General features: G+C 42.6%; 1 protein-coding gene across 1 annotated transcript in view; it reads left to right on the top strand.

Annotated features, from left to right (window-relative positions):
- The window catches only part of LOC117510042 (phosphatidylinositol 4-phosphate 5-kinase-like protein 1), a 127,497-nt gene extending 114,440 nt beyond the window's left edge, over positions 1-13,057 (top strand). Inside the window, exon 10 of the mRNA XM_034169651.1 lies at positions 12,463-13,057. Coding sequence (XP_034025542.1) covers positions 12,463-12,901 — 439 coding nt within the window. The 3' untranslated portion in view covers positions 12,902-13,057. The remainder of the gene's footprint in view (positions 1-12,462) is intronic.
- The last annotated feature ends 5,934 nt before the right edge of the window (positions 13,058-18,991 follow it).

Genomic DNA, 18,991 nt, shown 5'->3' with positions numbered 1-18,991 from the left:
TAGTCAATTGTCTTCCGGGGGCCAGAGCAGGCGACATTGAAGGAAATTTGAAACTGCTGGCCAAGGCTAAGCGTAAATTTGGTAAAACTGTAATTCACGTCGGCAGTAATGACACCCGGTTACGCCAATCGGAGGTCACTAAAATTAATATTGAATCGGTGTGTAACTTTGCAAAAACAATGTCGGACTCTGTAGTTTTCTCTGGGCCCCTCCCCAATCGGACCGGGAGTGACATGTTTAGCCGCATGTTCTCTTTGAATTGCTGTCTGTCTGAGTGGTGTCCAAAAAATGAGGTGGGCTTCATAGATAATTGGCAAAGCTTCTGGGGAAAACCTGGTCTTGTTAGGAGAGACAGCATCCATCCCACGTTGGATGGAGCAGCTCTCATCTCTAGAAATCTGGCCAATTTTATTAAACCCTCCAAACCGTGACTATCCAGGGTTGTGACCAGGAGCAGAGTTGTAGTCTTACACACCTCTCTGCAGCTTCTCTCCCCCTGCCATCCTCCCAATACCCCATCCCCGTAGAGACGGTGCCTGCTCCCAGACCACCAACAACCAGTAAAAATCAATTTAAGCATAAAAATTCAAAAAGAAAAAATAATATAGCACCTTCAACTGCACCACAGACTAAAACAGTTAAATGTGGTCTATTAAACATTAGGTCTCTCTCTTCTAAGTCCCTGTTAGTAAATGATATAATAATTGATCAACATATTGATTTATTCTGCTTTACAGAAACCTGGTTACAGCAGGATGAATATGTTAGTTTAAATGAGTCAACACCCCGAGTCACACTAACTGCCAGAACGCTCGTAGCACGGGCCGAGGGGGAGGATTAGCAGCAATCTTCCACTCCAGCTTATTAATTAATCAAAGACCCAGACAGAGCTTTAATTCATTTGAAAGCTTGACTCTTAGTTTTGTCCATCCAAATTGGAAGTCCCAAAAAAACAGTTTTATTTGTTGTTATCTATCGTCCAACTGGTCGTTACTGTGAATTTCTCTGTGAATTTTCAGACCTTTTGTCTGACTTAGTGCTTAGCTCAGATAAGATAATTATACTGCGCGATTTTAACATCCACATAGATGCTGAGAATGACAGCCTCAACACTGCATTTAATCTATTATTAGACTCAATTGGCTTCGCTCAAAATGTAAATGAGTCCACCCACCACTTTAATCATACCTTAGATCTTGTTTTGACTTATGGTATGGAAATTGAAGACTTAACAGTATTCCCTGAAAACCCCCTTATGTCTGATCATTTCTTAATAACATTTACATTTACTTTAATGGACTACCCAGCAGCGGGGAATAAGTTTTATTACAGTAGAAGTATTTCGGAAAGCGCTGTAACTAGGTATAAGGATATGATTCCTTATTTGTTATGTTCTCCAATGCCATATACCAACACAGTGCAGAGTAGCTACCTAAACTCTGTGAGTGAGATAGATTATCTTGTCAATAGTTTTACATCCTCATTGAGCACAACTTTGGATGCTGTAGCTCCTCTGAAAAAGACAGCCTTAAATCAGAAGTGCCTGACTCAGTGGTATAACTCACAAACTCGCAGCTTAAAGCAGATAAGCCGTAAGTTGGAGAGGAAATGGCGTCTCACTAATTTAGAAGATCTTCACTAAGCCTGGAAAAAGAGTCTGTTGCTCTATAAAAAAAAGCCCTCCGTAAAGCTAGGACATCTTACTACTCATCACTAATTGAAGAAAATAAGAACAACCCCAGGTTTCTTTTCAGCACTGTAGCCATGCTGACAAAGAGTCAGAGCTCTATTGAGCCGAGTATTCCTTTAACTTTAACTAGTAATGACTTCATGACTTTCTTTGCTAATAAAATTTTAACTATTAGAGAAAAATTACTCATAACCATCCCAAAGACATATCGTTATCTTTGGCTGCTTTCAGTAATGCTGGTATTTGGTTAGACTCTTTCTCTCCGATTGTTCTGTCTGAGTTATTTTCATTAGTCACTTCCTCCAAACCATCAACATGTCTATTATTCCCCATTTCTATCAGGCTGCTCAAGGAAGCCCTACCATTAGTTAATGCTTCGATCTTAAATATGATCAATCTATCTTTATTAGTTGGCTATGTACCACAGGCTTTTAAGGTGGCAGTAATTAAACCATTACTTAAAAAGCCATCACTTGACCCAGCTATCTTAGCTAATTATAGGCAAATCTCCAACCTTCTTTTTCTCTCAAAAATTCTTGAAAGGGTAGTTGTAAAACAGCTAACTGATCATCTGCAGAGGAATGGTCTATTTGAAGAGTTTCAGTCAGGTTTTAGAATTCATCATAGTACAGAAACAGCATTAGTGAAGGTTACAAATGATCTTCTTATGGCCTCAGACAGTCGAGTCTTCTCTGTGCTTGTCTTGTTAGACCTCAGTGCTGCTTTTGATACTGTTGACCATAAAATTTTATTAGAGATTAGAGCATGCCATAGGTATTAAAGGCACTGCGCTGCAGTGGTTTGAATCATATTTATCTAATAGATTACAATTCGTTCATGTAAATGGGGAGTCTTCTTCACAGACTAAGGTTAATTATGGAGTTCCACAAGGTTCTGTGCTAGGACCAATTTTATTCACTTTATACATGCTTCCCTGAGGCAGTATTATTAGAAAGCATTGCTTAAATTTTCATTGTTACGCAGATGATACCCAGCTTTATCTATCCATGAAGCCAGAGGACACACACAAATTAGTTAAACTGCAGGAATGTCTTACAGACATAAAGACATGGATGACCTCTAATTTCCTGCTTTTAAATTCAGATAAAACTGAAGTTATTGTACTTGGCCCCACAAATCTTAGAAACATGGTGTCTAACTAGATCCTTACTCTGGATGGCATTACCCTGACCTCTAGTAATACTGTGAGAAATCTTGGAGTCATTTTTGATCAGGATATGTCCTTCAATGCACATATTAAGCAAATATGTAGGACTGCTTTTTTACATTTGCGCAATATCTCTAAAATTAGAAAGGTCTTGTCTCAGAGTGATGCTGAAAAACTAATTCATGCATTTATTTCCTCTAGGCTGGACTATTGTAATTCATTATTATCAGATTGTCCTAAAAGTTCCCTGAAAAGCCTTCAGTTAATTCAAAATGCTGCAGCTAGAGTACTGACGCGGACTAGAAGGAGAAAGCATATTTCACCCATATTGGCTTCTCTTCTTTGGCTCCTTATTAATCCTAGAATAGGATCCATCTTATCTTAGGGATCTCATAGTACCATATCACCCCAATAGAGCGCTTCGCTCTCAGACTGCAGGCTTACTTGTAGTTCCTAGGGTTTGTAAGAGTAGAATGGGAGGCAGAGCCTTCAGCTTTCAGGCTCCTCTCCTGTGGAACCAGCTCCCAATTCAGAGCAGGGAGACAGACACCCTCTCTACTTTTAAGATTAGGCTTAAAACTTTCCTTTTTGCTAAAGCTTATAGTTAGGGCTGGATCAGGTGACCCTGAACCATCCCTTAGTTATGCTGCTATAGACGTAGACTGCTGGGGGGTTCCCATGATGCACTGTTTCTTTCTCTTTTTGCTCTGTATGCACCTCTCTGCATTTAATCGTTAGTGATTGATCTCTGCTCCCCTCCACAGCATGTCTTTTTCCTGGTTCTCTCCCTCAGCCCCAACCAGTCCCAGCAGAAGACTGCCCCTCCCTGAGCCTGGTTCTGCTGGAGGTTTCTTCCAGTTAAAAGGGAGTTTTTCCTTCCCACTGTTGCCAAGTGCTTGCTCACAGGGGGTCGTTTTGACCGTTGGGGTTTTTCTGTAATTATTGTATGGCTTTTGCCTTGCAATATGAAGCGCCTTGGGGCAATTGTTGTTGTGATTTGGCGCTATATAAATAAAATTGATTTGATTTGATTTTAAGCTTTATGTATCTTGCCAGCTGTTTCTGTCTTATCATAAATGGTGAAAATACAAAGTTTTTAGACAGCAAATCTTCAAACTGTACTGGGTTGTACACCAAAGGTAATTATATTTTACAGATTCAATATAATGTTATGTTGAATCAAATAACTTCTTTGGTTGATTGCATTGAGAAAGGAAGGCAAACTGGGTTTTACAGGATAGTCAGGTGCAGTTGAGAACAGTTGAGAAACCACATGGTACAACACTGTATGGTCTTACATAAAAGGCTATTTCTTACATAAAAGGCTATTTTGGGGGTAATTTTCAGTTCCAACTTTTTAAAAAACAGTACCAGTTTGTTCCCCAGAGACTTAAGGTACTCCGGACGGATTTCATCCACCCCAGGAGCATTGCCACCGAGGAGCTTTCTGACCACCTCTGTGACTTCGGCCTGGGTAATGGATGAGTCCGCCTCTGAGTCCCCAGTCTCTGCTTCTTCTTCGGAAGATGTGACAATGGGATTGAGGAGATCCTCGAAGTATTCCTTCCACCGCTCGACAACATCCCCAGTCAGGGTCAGCAGCTCTCCACCCGCACTGTAGACAGTGTTGGTGGACAGCTGCTTCCGCCTCTGGAGGCGTTGGATGGTTTGCCAGAATTTCTTTGAGGCCGACCGATAGTCCTCCTCCATAGCCTCCCCGAACTCCTCCCAAGCCTCCCCGAACTCCTCCCAGACCTGAGTTTTTGCCTCTGCGACCACACAGGCTGCAGCACGCTTGGCCTGCTGGTACCTGTCAGCTGCCTCCGGAGTCCCACCTGCCAACAAAGACAAGTAGGACTCTTTGTTCAGCTTGACGGCATCCCTTACTTCCAGTGACCACCACCGGGTTCGGGGGTTACCGCCACGACAGGCACCAGAGACCCTGCAACCACAGCTGTGAGCGGCCGCATCGACAATGGAGGTGGAGAACATGGTCCACTCGGACTCCATGTCTCCAACCTCCCCTGGGATATGGGAGACGCTCTCCCAAAGGTGGGAGTTGAAGACCTTGCTGACACAGGGTTCCGCCATTCGTCCCCAGCAGAACCTCACGATACATTTGGGCCTGCCAGGTCTGACTGGCTTCCTCCCCTCCCAGTGGTTCCAAGTCACCACCAGGTGGTGATCAGTCTACAGCTCAGCCCCTCTTCACCCGAGTGTCGAAGACAAGTGGCCGAAGGTCAGATGATAAGACTACAAAGTCAATCATCGACCTCCGGCTCAGGGTGTCCTGGTGCCACGTGCACTTATGGACACCCTTGTGCTCGAACATGGTGTTTGTGATAGACAAACTGTGGCTAGCACAGAAGTCCAACAACTGAACACCACTCGGGTTCAGATCGGGGAGGGCGTGCTTCCCAATTACCCCCCTCCAGGTCTCACTGTCACTGCCCACATGGGTGTTGAAGTCCCCCAGGAGAACAATGTAGTCCCCAGTCGGAGCACTATCTAGTACCCCTCCCAGGGACTCCAAGAAGGTCGGGTACTCTGCACTGCTGCTTGGCCCGTAGGCTGAGACAACAGAGAGAGACCTGTCCCCAACCCGAAGGTGTAGGGACGTGACCCTCTCATTCACCAGGGTGAACTCCAACGCATAGCGACTGAGCTGGGGAGCAATGAGCAATGCTACCCCCACCCACCGCCTCTCCCCATGGGCAACGCCAGAAAAGTAGAGCGTTCAGCTCCTCTCCAGGAGTTGGGTAGCAGAGCCCAAGCTGTGCGTGGAGGTGAGTCCGACTATCTCTAGTCGATACCTCTCAACCTCCCTCAGAAGCTCAGGCTCCTTCCCCCCAGCAAGGTGACATTCCACATCACGACAGCCAGAGACTGTGAACGTGGACCGGGCTGCTGGGCCACCCGCCCTCGACCGCCACCCAGTCCTCTCTGCACCCGACCCCCATGGCCCCCTCTGCAGGTGGTGAACCCACAGGAGGGCGGGCCCACGCTGCTCTTTCGGGATGGGCCTGGCTGGGCCCCGTGGGCTAAGGCCCGACCACCAGGCGCTCGCGTGCGAGCCCAACCCCAGGCCTGGCTCCAGGGTGGGGCCCCGGCTTCGCAGTACTGGGCGACGTCTCGGTCCTTGATATTATACTGGTCATGGGAGCTTCTGAACTGCTATATATATATATGTATATATAATATATGTATGTATAATATGCTCTGGCTCATTTGTTTTCGGTTTCTGATCACCTTAAATTTAGCCAACAGCAGTAGTTGTGCTTAAGCGCGAAACTGGCTTAGCTAACAGCATACCGAGTCAATACTAAAAGTTAGATGTTAGCGATTAGCTGTAGCTTCCACTAAATTTTTTAGTGGTTTATCAGTTTAGCATTATAAAAGTTAACTTTTCAGTTAGTAGATTAGCAGTTATCAAAGCTAACTTTTTGGTTAGCTGTGCCCACCACTGCAAGGACGCAATGTCTTGTCTTTCTTTTCAACAAAGAAAAACCCGGCACTGGTTGGAGAGGACGATGAGTGGATAAGACCTGCTGCTGAAGACTCCTGGATGTATTGTGACATTGCCTATCATTCTGGTGCAGATATTGAAAACAATATGCCATTAGGGGGACTGGTGCCAGGGTGTTGATCAATAGCACAGTCATTGTCCCGGTGCGGAGGTACAGATTTAGCCGTCAACTTCCTAAAAACCTGAGCGAGGTCATGATAAGCTGGAATCCTGGTAAGATCAGTGTGGGTAGTCAAGGGCAAAACAGGACACAGTACTAAACAGGAGTTAGCACAAATCGGACCCAAAGAACAAATTTGACCATCAGACCAATTGAAATTCAGGTTGTGCTGTTTTAACCAGGAGTACCACAAAGTGACCGGGTGAGTCATACTATCGAATATGTGAAAATAAATAGCTTGAGAATGATTCTCTGACACCACTAACTGAACTAATTGAGATCTGAACTGATTTTGACCCAAGGAGTAGCCATTCGCAGCCTTGACCACCAGGGGGCGCGGGAGGTGGTGCAATTGAAGGCACAGATTCCTGGCGAGAAAATAATGCATGAGATTAGCATCAGCCCTGAATCAGTAAACACCAGAACAGACATGGAAGAACATTCTGAAGTAAATTTAGCCATGACCATGTTTTGAGCAACAGTAGAAAACAATTGAATTCTGACTCACCTGGATGGAAGGGCTAATCTGCATAGAGGCACCCCTGACCTGGCAACCTGAGATCATGTGACCATGCTGACCACAGTAGAAGCACAGTCGTGGTTGCTAGAAGGACTGGGGCTGGAGCAAACTGCCCCAAGTGGAAGAAGAGGCTGTGTTGTTGTATGGCTGCTGGAAGAGTGAGTTTCATTCTGGGACAACCTCCTGTCCACCTTTATCACGAGCACAATGAGCGCATCAAGGTCCTCTGGGAGTTCCATAGCGATCAGCTGGTCCTGGATATTATCAGCGAGGCCTTGGAAAAAAGCATCGAATGCTGCAGAATTCCACTCAATTTTGCCAGACAAAATACGGAATGGCGTAATCTGAAACCCTGCAATGCCCTCTTTAAGCTTTAACAGCGGGTGTGCCGCCTCTTGACCTGGAGATGTGTGGTGGAAGACATGTTGTAGCACGGAGGTAAACAAGCTGAGAGAATGACAAGCTGGTGACTGCCTGCTTCACTTGGATGTCACCCAGGCTGCCGCTTGACTCATCAGGTGGGTGATCATGAATGCTATCTTCACCCTTTCAGATGGGAACATTGATGACATCAACTTGAAGTGTAATTCACACTGTGTGATAAATGGTTTAACATCTCCCTACTTACCAGAAGAGTTCAGGACAGGAAAGCTGATTACAAGTAGCTGAGTCTAGAGTGGGAACCAGCAGTTGCTACCAGCAGTAAGGGAGGTGGGCTGATGGCAGTGTCTGTTTGTGTAGCTGAGCAGGCTTGCGGCTGCAGCATGTCCATAAGTTAACCGACCTGTGAGCTAATCGAGGCCATAAGAGCATCCTAACGTTTTGACAGCTTGCTTAACCCGGCACACAGCGTGGTAAGCTTGTCTTCTTGCTGGGCTAACTGCTGGCTGTGTGCGCATACCGTCAACTGAAAAGGATCTGAGCCAGCTGTGTCCATCACTGTCACCTGTGGGACCTTATATGTAGACAGGTGTGTGTCTTTCCAGATCATCTCCAATCAACTGAATTTACCCCAGGTGGACTTCAGTTAAGCTGTTGAAACATCTCAAGGATGATCAGTGGAAACAAGAGGCACCTGAGCTCAATTTGAACTTCCTAGCAAAGGCTGTGAATACTTATGTATGTGTGATTTCTTAGTTTTTAATTTGCAAAAATCTCAAAAAACCCTTTTTTCATATTGTCATTATGGGGTATTGTGTGTAGAAGTTTGAGGGAAAAAAATGAATTTCATCCATTTTGGAATAAGGCTGTAACATAAAAAATGTGGAAAAAGGGATACGCTGTGAATACTTTCTGGATGCACGGTATTAGAGACTCAAGATGGACTCTACTTTAGTTTCAATTAAGGACCCTGGTTTTTTTGCTCTTCTGTTTCTCCTGTTGTAAATGAATTCTTGTACAATCTGTAAAAACCTTGTAACTGTTAGAATGGCCTAAGCAGTGATCTGGTCTGCTTGAGGTTTCTTCCTCATTATCATCATAGGGAGATTTTTCTTCCCATTGTCTCGTGTGTTCTTGCTCGGGGGGGTGTGTGAGGTGAGGTTAGACCTTAAGCCCCTTTCACATCGGGTCTGCATAGAGTTGCATATACTGCATATCTAATGCGCAGGAATGTCTGTGTCAGTTACAAGCAGCAGGGGGAGAAGATTGGCTCCAACAGACTGCCTAGACATGCAGATGGAGCTGATATATTGGAAACAGTCAGAATACATTATTTCTGGGAGTTAATGGACTTTATTACTGATTTCTCTTCTGGTTTATCGTTTTTCCTGTGCAGCGCTGCAGGTGTGCACTCTGATTTCTGTTCAAGTTATCATTCTTCCTGTGACCACAGAGCTGCAGCCAGCAATCACGTGCACGTGCGCGAGATCCATCCATGAGTGGACATGGAGATGTCGTCTGTCAGAAGTTATACTGGATGTGGACATGTCCTCTCACTGGCGATTGGTCTGTGAGCAGGAGATAATGGACTTTATTTAACACAATCGTGAGAGAACTTGAGGAGGTGAAAGTGCCGATGAGCTGCAGCCAGGCTGTAATGAGCATTTTTTTCTTTTAATTGTTCACATGTGCTCTTTGAGCAGTGTACTTACTGCATTGTGTAACGGTATAAACAGTTTGACAGCAATCCTGTGTGATTTACAGCTCAGCAATAATGGAGCACAGCAGGAATCATAAATTGGCACAGAGTAGCAATACAGTCACGTTAAGTACTGTAACGTTACCTCAACATGCGTGAAAACTACTTCCTTTCTGCATCTAGTACTCTACGCCGAAAATCCGCCAAAAAATTAAACGTTTAATTTTTCACGTCCCCCTTTGCATCCCTCGGCGTATTGTGGCGTTAGGCTGCATAAACCCGGCGTTGTCATGATGCCGCATGATGCATCTCGATGTTGGCCCAGTGTGAAAGGAGCTTTACTCATATGAAGGGCCTTGAAGCAGCATTGTTGTGATTTGGTGCTGTACAAATATCAATCAATCAATCAATCAATTTTATTTATATAGCGCCAAATCACAACAAACAGTTGCCCCAAGGCGCTTTATATTGTAAGGCAAGGCCATACAATAATTATGTAAAACCCCAACGGTCAAAACGACCCCCTGTGAGCAAGCACTTGGTGACAGTGGGAAGGAAAAACTCCCTTTTAACAGGAAGAAACCTCCAGCAGAACCAGGCTCAGGGAGGGGCAGTCTTCTGCTGGGACTGGTTGGGGCTGAGGGAGAGAACCAGGAAAAAGACATGCTGTGGAGGGGAGCAGAGATCAATCACTAATGATTAAATGCAGAGTGGTGCATACAGAGCAAAAAGAGAAAGAGAATGATGCCAATATGTAAAATAATTGAACTGAAATGAATGAGACATGTCATGTCATGTGCTGGTGCTGTGCTCTGCTGCATCCTTGATACCGTGGAACTGTTTTGGGTCATGGATGGCCGCTAACCAGGTAGACGATCGCTCCATGGGTTCAAACTCCCACCCAGTGTGAGTGGGACTGGAAATACTCTGGATTTACATGCTGATGTAGTTGAGTTGTCATTTATTTTAATATGTGAATGATGAGAAGGGAGCGTGAGTTTATAAGTGTTTACTTTATCCTACGAGGCGGGGCATATAGCATCCGGGTTGTCCATCCGTCTGTCCTTCCGTCAGTTCATCTGTACATCCGTCCGTCTGGCCGTCCACAATTTGTTTGCCGCAGTGTAGCTCGCCACCTATTACTCTCAGAAACTTCAAATATGGTGGGTACATGCCTTGGAGGGGTACTTCGCTTGGATTTGAAGGCCAGTGACCTTGACCTACTTTTCAAGGTCACCAGTGCTCACAACTGTCAAATCCTTCGCCGCAACGTAGCTCGGCATCTTTTGCTCGTTTAAACTTCATATTTGGTGGGTACATGCCTTGGAGGAGTACTTCGCATGGGTTCGAAGGCCGGTGACCTTGACCTCCGTTTCAAGGTCACCAGTGGCTGCATTTGTTTTGAAGGCTGGCGACCGTGACCAACTTTTTATGGTCACTGTTTGTCACATCCTCTAAATAAATATTATGCCAATCTCCAATTTTTTCATTCTATATCCCAGTTTACATCAAACACATAAGTCTTCAACCAAATACCCACCCCATACAAGTACATATTACTGCACTTTGCATGGAAAATAATACTGCGCGCAGGGCATTTTGTGATGAATGTCTCTAGTTGAGTATTGTTTCTGGGTTGACATTTTTTGTGGATTACTATTTTTATCATATTTTTCCTTTGCTTAAAATAAATTCAATGAATTACCTAATTCATTCATTCATTCAATTATTTGCACCTGTCCAAAGTAGCCATCCATCTGCTGCAGGCTGGTGAAACATGGGCAGGAACCTTATTAAGGTTAGGGTTAGGGGTTAGGGTTAGTTGTTAGGGGTTAAGGTTAGTTGTTAGGGGTTAGGGCTTGTTGTCAGGGGTTAGGGTAAGTTGTTAAGGGTTAGGGTTAGTTGTTAGGGGTTAGGGCTTGTTGTCAGGGGTTAGGGTAAGTTGTTAAGGGTTAGGGTTAGTTGTTAGGGGTTAGGGCTTGTTGTCAGGGGTTAGGGTAAGTTGTTAAGGGTTAGGGTTAGTTGTTAGGGGTTAGGGTTAGTTGTTAGGGGTTAAGGTTAGTTGTTAGGGGTTAGGGCTTGTTGTCAGGGGTTAGGGTAAGTTGTTAAGGGTTAGGGTTAGTTGTTAGGGGTTAGGGCTTGTTGTCAGGGGTTAGGGTAAGTTGTTAAGGGTTAGGGTTAGTTGTTAGGGTTTAGGGCTTGTTGTCAGGGGTTAGGGTAAGTTGTTAGGGGTTAGGGTTGGTTGTTAGGGGTTATGGTAAGTTGTTAGGGGTTAGGGTAAGTTGTTAAGGGTTAGGGTAAGTTGTTAGGTGTTAGGGCTTGTTGTCAGGGGTTAGGGTAAGTTGTTAGGGGTTAGGGTTTGTTGTCAGGGGTTAGGGTAAGTTGTTAGGGGTTAGGGTTAGTTGTTAGGGGTTAGGGCTTGTTGTCAGGGGTTAGGGTAAGTTGTTAGGGGTTAGGGTAAGTTGTTAGGGGTTAGGGCTTGTTGTCAGGGGTTAGGGTAAGTTGTTAGGGGTTAGAGTTAGTTGTTAGGGGTTAGGGCTTGTCAGGGCTTAGGGTAAGTTGTTAGGGGTTAGGGCTTATTGTCAGGGCTTAGGGTAAGTTGTTAGGGGTTAGGGTTTGGGTTAGGGTTAGGGTTAGGGTTAGGGTTAGTCTGACAAGAAGCATCAGGTCCCTGAAGACCTTCATTCTAGACCTTGGTTCTCCTTCGTTCACTCTGCTTCATCATTACCAAATACCTCTGACCAGTGACCTCATGACTCCACAAGCTCTTTCTAGACATTCACATTCTTAGGAGCCAGAGACATGAATGTTACTCCTGGTATAAGTGATGTCTCTCAAAGTTCAACACTTTCAGCACATACAGATACACTTCTCATGGCCGAGTCCAGGAAATCATTTGAAGTCTGGATCTTAGTCCAGGACATCTGCAAAGCCAGATGCTCTGATTCCACACTCACACAAAATTTATGTTGATATTGTGTTGCAGATATTGTTTGGCTGAGAAGGCCAACAGCTCAGTGTTAGAGAGACTGAGTTGAAGGTGGTGTTCTTATATCCATGAGGACATGTCTGAGAGACAAACTGAGATACCATCCGAGACAAATGGGGGTCATCTTGCATGGTTGACAGAGTTGGGTATCATCTGTGTCGCCATGAATTCATTTTGAAACTGCTAAACTCTGTCATTTGATTGCTGTTGTTATCTGAAATCTCCTTCTACACTCACATTTGCTTTGATAACATTCATATTCCTTGGTCATCATTTGTTGTTTCGAGTCCTGATGGAATTCTGTGGATCTTCTTTGATCTTTCATGCAGGTCTGTGGATTTACATGACAATCCTAAAGAGTCGGACCCACATGCCATTCCACTAATGGCAGCAGGTACAGGTCAGATGATGCCAAAGTCTACAGTCTGTGGATCAGGCCATGTCCAGGCTACAGCAGAGGGTGAAGGAATCCCACTCCAGGAAATTCGTGGACCTGCAAAGGAAACCAGGAGCAACTCAGAACTGCTGGAGTTCCATGAGCATCATCGTAGGCTGCTGCCAAACTTCAAAAATGCTATTCATGTCATAGATGGGCCAGATAACCGCTACTTTGTGGGCATTATAGATATTTTTACAGTCTATGGGTGGAAGAAAAAACTGGAGAAGGTGTGGAAAAGCATTTGCTACCCAGGAAGGGAATTTTCCACAGTCAGCCCGCGCAGATACTCAGAGAGGTTCTGCCAGTGGATACAAAAGCACACTCAGTGATATGAGAGCACACTGGTGCAGACAGTAAATGCTTAGAGTGACGCTTTTTGTTTTGAATGATGAATGACAGAAATCATTGTGTGGGGTGTGTCTCTTCTTCTTCTTTGTCTTTCGGCTGTTCCCATTAGGGGGCGCCACAGCAGATCAATTGTTTCCATCTCACCCTGTCCTCTGTATCTTCCTCTGTCACACCAACTACCTGCATGTCCTCCCTCAGCACATCCATAAACCTCCTCTTTGTCCTCCCTTTTCTCCTCCTGCCTGGTGGCTCCATCCTCAGCATCCTTCTCCATATATACCCTGGGTCCCTCCTCTGCACATGTCCAAACCATCTCAGTCTTGCCTCTCTGACTTTACCTCCAAACTGTCCTACCTTTTACAAAGCTTAAGAAACAGAAAACAGGAAATCAAAACATGACAAAAGAAAAAAAAAAAAGAATATGTACTACATGAGAAGTCCATGCAAGTGGTTATGCCACAGGCAGGGGTCATCCAGCAGTCCTCATGCTGTCACTGGGCCTGTTCCCATGACAACGTCCATTTCAAATGCAGACTGCAGTGTGCAGTCTGTCAGTCCGGGATCCTGTGTTCATTAGCCGTCCTGTTATCCGTACCTTGGACAGAGAGAGAATGAGCAGAATCAGTCTCCTGGAAAAACTACACCTAAGGTATAATTCATCAGCAGTAAATCAACAGGAAAGCAGAAGAAATACTGAGGTGATCACCAGCTGCTACCCCTAAGCTTCACTAAAAATCTCAGAATTTAGATAAAGTTGAGGCTGAGACCTATTCCATTGCAAATAAAATGACTTTAAAGCATAGGAAGCATAGTAACATACTATGCCAGTATGCTAGCCATAGGAGAGGGAGAATAAATCCATCTCAAGTCTAGACTTGAAAGTCTCTACAGAATGCTGCTTTATTGATGGAGTCAGATTCATTCCACAGAACAGGGGCACAATAAGAGAAAGCTCTATGACCCGCAGATTTTTTATTCACCCTAGGGACACAAAGTAGTCCTGCACCCTGAGAATGCAAAGCCCGGGCTGGTACGTAAGGTTTAATTAGGTCAGCTAGGTAGGGAGGTGCCAGTCTGTGAACAATTTTATAGACTAGCAGTAGAACCTTAAAATCTGATCTCACTGGGACAGGAAGCCAGTGAAGAGACGCCAGAATGGGTGTAATGTGGTCAAACGTTCTGCTTCCTGTCAAAAGTCTCACAGCAGCATTTTGAACCTGTTGGAGAGCCCTAATGCTGGACTGCGGTAAACCAGAAAATAGAACATTACATTAGTAGTAGAATATTGAAGAATCTTAAGTATTTTTATGATGTTTGTATGTTACCTCAACCCATCATGATGATTAGCCAGAAATAATTAAACATAAAAAACAATAAGCAAAGGCCTGTGAATTGTGTGGAAAATGGCCTATTAAAATTGCAAAAGGCCCATTGTGTTCAGTACTGAGGGGCCAAAGGCCCATTCACATTTTTTATAGGTTGAATCCCTGCATAATGTTCATTAATATGCAATTAAATGCTTCCTCCAGGCTGAACTATTGTAACATACTCCTTATCGGGATCCCTGGCAGGATCCTTCAAAAGCTCATTCAAACAGCACAGCCAGGATCCTGATGAGGGTGTGGAAATATGAGCACATGGTGCCAACCAGCAGGACACGTCACTGGTTCCCCGATCATCTGAACACAAACTCAGTCTACTTACCCATCAGTGGATCCATGGAAATGCTCCAGAACATCTGAAAGAACTGCTCACACCACAATCCACAACAAAACATCTTCTCTCCACAAATCCTCACCGTCTCTGCTGATAATGATTCATTGAATAATGAATCATTATTATTCCTGGATAAATGCTCCCAGATAAATGTCTTCTGATCAGCAGCATTATGTTGTGTCTAACTCATATGAGCTTCCAGACACTGACAGAATACCGTTTTGGGAATTGGCGTTGTTATGAGCTCACTGAGTCTGCGGTGAGCCTCTCGAACATCATGCTTACATCGCCGCCTTTCAAACAGGGATAATATTTAGCTCAAATAATGTGAATTAAGATCACAATTCAATCATTCAATTTACTGTCACAAAATGAATCGGTGCTGACAAAAAAATCATCATGTTAGTTGCACTTTAACAAAAGACAAAGATCCTCTACTTTGTTGCAGTTATGGTACTATTTCTTTGCTGAGTGCAGATGACAAGCTGCTACCTAAAACACTGTCAAGATGTTTTGAGGTTGTTATAACCAGTGGTGGTCACAGATCCACTAATCCGCTAACCCCTAATTACTATACAATACAATACGATACCATACAATACGATACCATACAACACCATACGATACAATACAATACGATACCATACAACACCATACGATACAATACAATACGATACCATACAACACCATACGATACGATACGATACAATATGATACCATACAACACCATACGATACAATACAATACGATACCATACAACACCATACGATACGATATGATACAATACGATACCATACAACACCATACGATACAATACAATACGATACCATACAACACCATACGATACGATACGATACAATACGATACCATACAACACCATACGATACAATACAATACGATACCATACAACACCATATGATACAATACGATACAATATGATACCATACAACACCATACGATACAATACAATACGATACCATACAACACCATACGATACGATATGATACAATACGATACCATACAACACCATACGATACAATACAATACGATACCATACAACACCATATGATACGATACGATACAATACGATACCATACAACACCATACGATACAATACGATACCATACAACATGGTACGATATGATACAATACAATACGATACCATACAACACCATACGATATGATACAATACGATACCATACAACATGGTACGATATGATACGATACAATACGATACCATACAACACCATACGATACGATACGATACAATATGATACCATACAACACCATACGATACAATACAATACGATACCATACAACACCATACGATACGATATGATACAATACGATACCATACAACACCATACGATACAATACAATACGATACCATACAACACCATACGATACGATACGATACAATACGATACCATACAACACCATACGATACAATACAATACGATACCATACAACACCATACGATACGATATGATACAATACGATACCATACAACACCATACGATACAATACAATACGATACCATACAACACCATACGATACGATACGATACAATACGATACCATACAACACCATACGATACAATACAATACGATACCATACAACACCATACGATACAATACGATACAATATGATACCATACAACACCATACGATACAATACAATACGATACCATACAACACCATACGATACGATATGATACAATACGATACCATACAACACCATACGATACAATACAATACGATACCATACAACACCATATGATACGATACGATACAATACGATACCATACAACACCATACGATACAATACGATACCATACAACATGGTACGATATGATACAATACAATACGATACCATACAACACCATACGATATGATACAATACGATACCATACAACATGGTACGATATGATACGATACAATACGATACCATACAACACCATACGATACGATACGATACAATATGATACCATACAACACCATACGATACAATACAATACGATACCATACAACACCATACGATACGATATGATACAATACGATACCATACAACACCATACGATACAATACAATACGATACCATACAACACCATACGATACGATACGATACAATACGATACCATACAACACCATACGATACAATACAATACGATACCATACGATACAATACGATACAATATGATACCATACAACACCATACGATACAATACAATACGATACCATACAACACCATACGATACGATATGATACAATACGATACCATACAACACCATACGATACAATACAATACGATACCATACAACACCATATGATACGATACGATACAATACGATACCATACAACACCATACGATACAATACGATACCATACAACATGGTACGATATGATACAATACAATACGATACCATACAACACCATACGATATGATACAATACGATACCATACAACATGGTACGATATGATACGATACAATACGATACCATACAACACCATACGATACGATACGATACAATACGATACCATACAACACCATATGATATGATACGATACCATACAACACGATACGATACGATACCATATGACACCATACGATACGATACAATACAATACAATACGATGCCATACGACACCATACAATACGATAAGATACCATACAACACCATACGATACGATACAATACGATACCATACAACACCATACGATACGATACAATACGATACCATACAACACCATACCATACGATACAATACGATACCATACAACACCATACGATACGATACGATACCATACAACACCATACGATACGATACCATATGACACCATACGATACGATACAATACAATACAACACGATGCCATACGACACCATACAATACGATAAGAAACCATACAACACCATACGATACAATACAATACGATACCATACAACACCATATGATACGATACGATACAATACGATACCATACAACACCATACGATACAATACGATACCATACAACATGGTACGATATGATACAATACAATACGATACCATACAACACCATACGATATGATACAATACGATACCATACAACATGGTACGATATGATACGATACAATACGATACCATACAACACCATACGATACGATACGATACAATATGATACCATACAACACCATACGATACAATACAATACGATACCATACAACACCATACGATACGATATGATACAATACGATACCATACAACACCATACGATACAATACAATACGATACCATACAACACCATACGATACGATACGATACAATACGATACCATACAACACCATACGATACAATACAATACGATACCATACAACACCATACGATACAATACGATACAATATGATACCATACAACACCATACGATACAATACAATACGATACCATACAACACCATACGATACGATATGATACAATACGATACCATACAACACCATACGATACAATACAATACGATACCATACAACACCATATGATACGATACGATACAATACGATACCATACAACACCATACGATACAATACGATACCATACAACATGGTACGATATGATACAATACAATACGATACCATACAACACCATACGATATGATACAATACGATACCATACAACATGGTACGATATGATACGATACAATACGATACCATACAACACCATACGATACGATACGATACAATACGATACCATACAACACCATATGATATGATACGATACCATACAACACGATACGATACGATACCATATGACACCATACGATACGATACAATACAATACAATACGATGCCATACGACACCATACAATACGATAAGATACCATACAACACCATACGATACGATACAATACGATACCATACAACACCATACGATACGATACAATACGATACCATACAACACCATACCATACGATACAATACGATACCATACAACACCTTACGATACGATACGATACCATACAACACCATACGATACGATACCATATGACACCATACGATACGATACAATACAATACAACACGATGCCATACGACACCATACAATACGATAAGATACCATACAACACCATATGATACGATACAATACGATACCATACGACACGATACGATACGATACAATACGATACCATACGATATGATATGATACAATACTATACGATACGATAGACTTTATTGTCCCCTAAGGGAAATCTGTCTTGGACATTTCTGTCTCAAAAATCAATAAATACAACAACAAACCCGTACCCTGCTCACATGCCTGTAGAACATTCATCAGCATATTGCATATTTCCCATAATATCATTTACCATCAAAACAGCATATTA

This window comes from Thalassophryne amazonica, chromosome 5 (assembly GCF_902500255.1).
Source record: "Thalassophryne amazonica chromosome 5, fThaAma1.1, whole genome shotgun sequence".
NCBI lineage: Eukaryota > Metazoa > Chordata > Actinopteri > Batrachoidiformes > Batrachoididae > Thalassophryne > Thalassophryne amazonica.
Note: the sequence above shows the minus strand (reverse complement) of the source record. Positions and strands in the feature narration are given on the sequence as shown.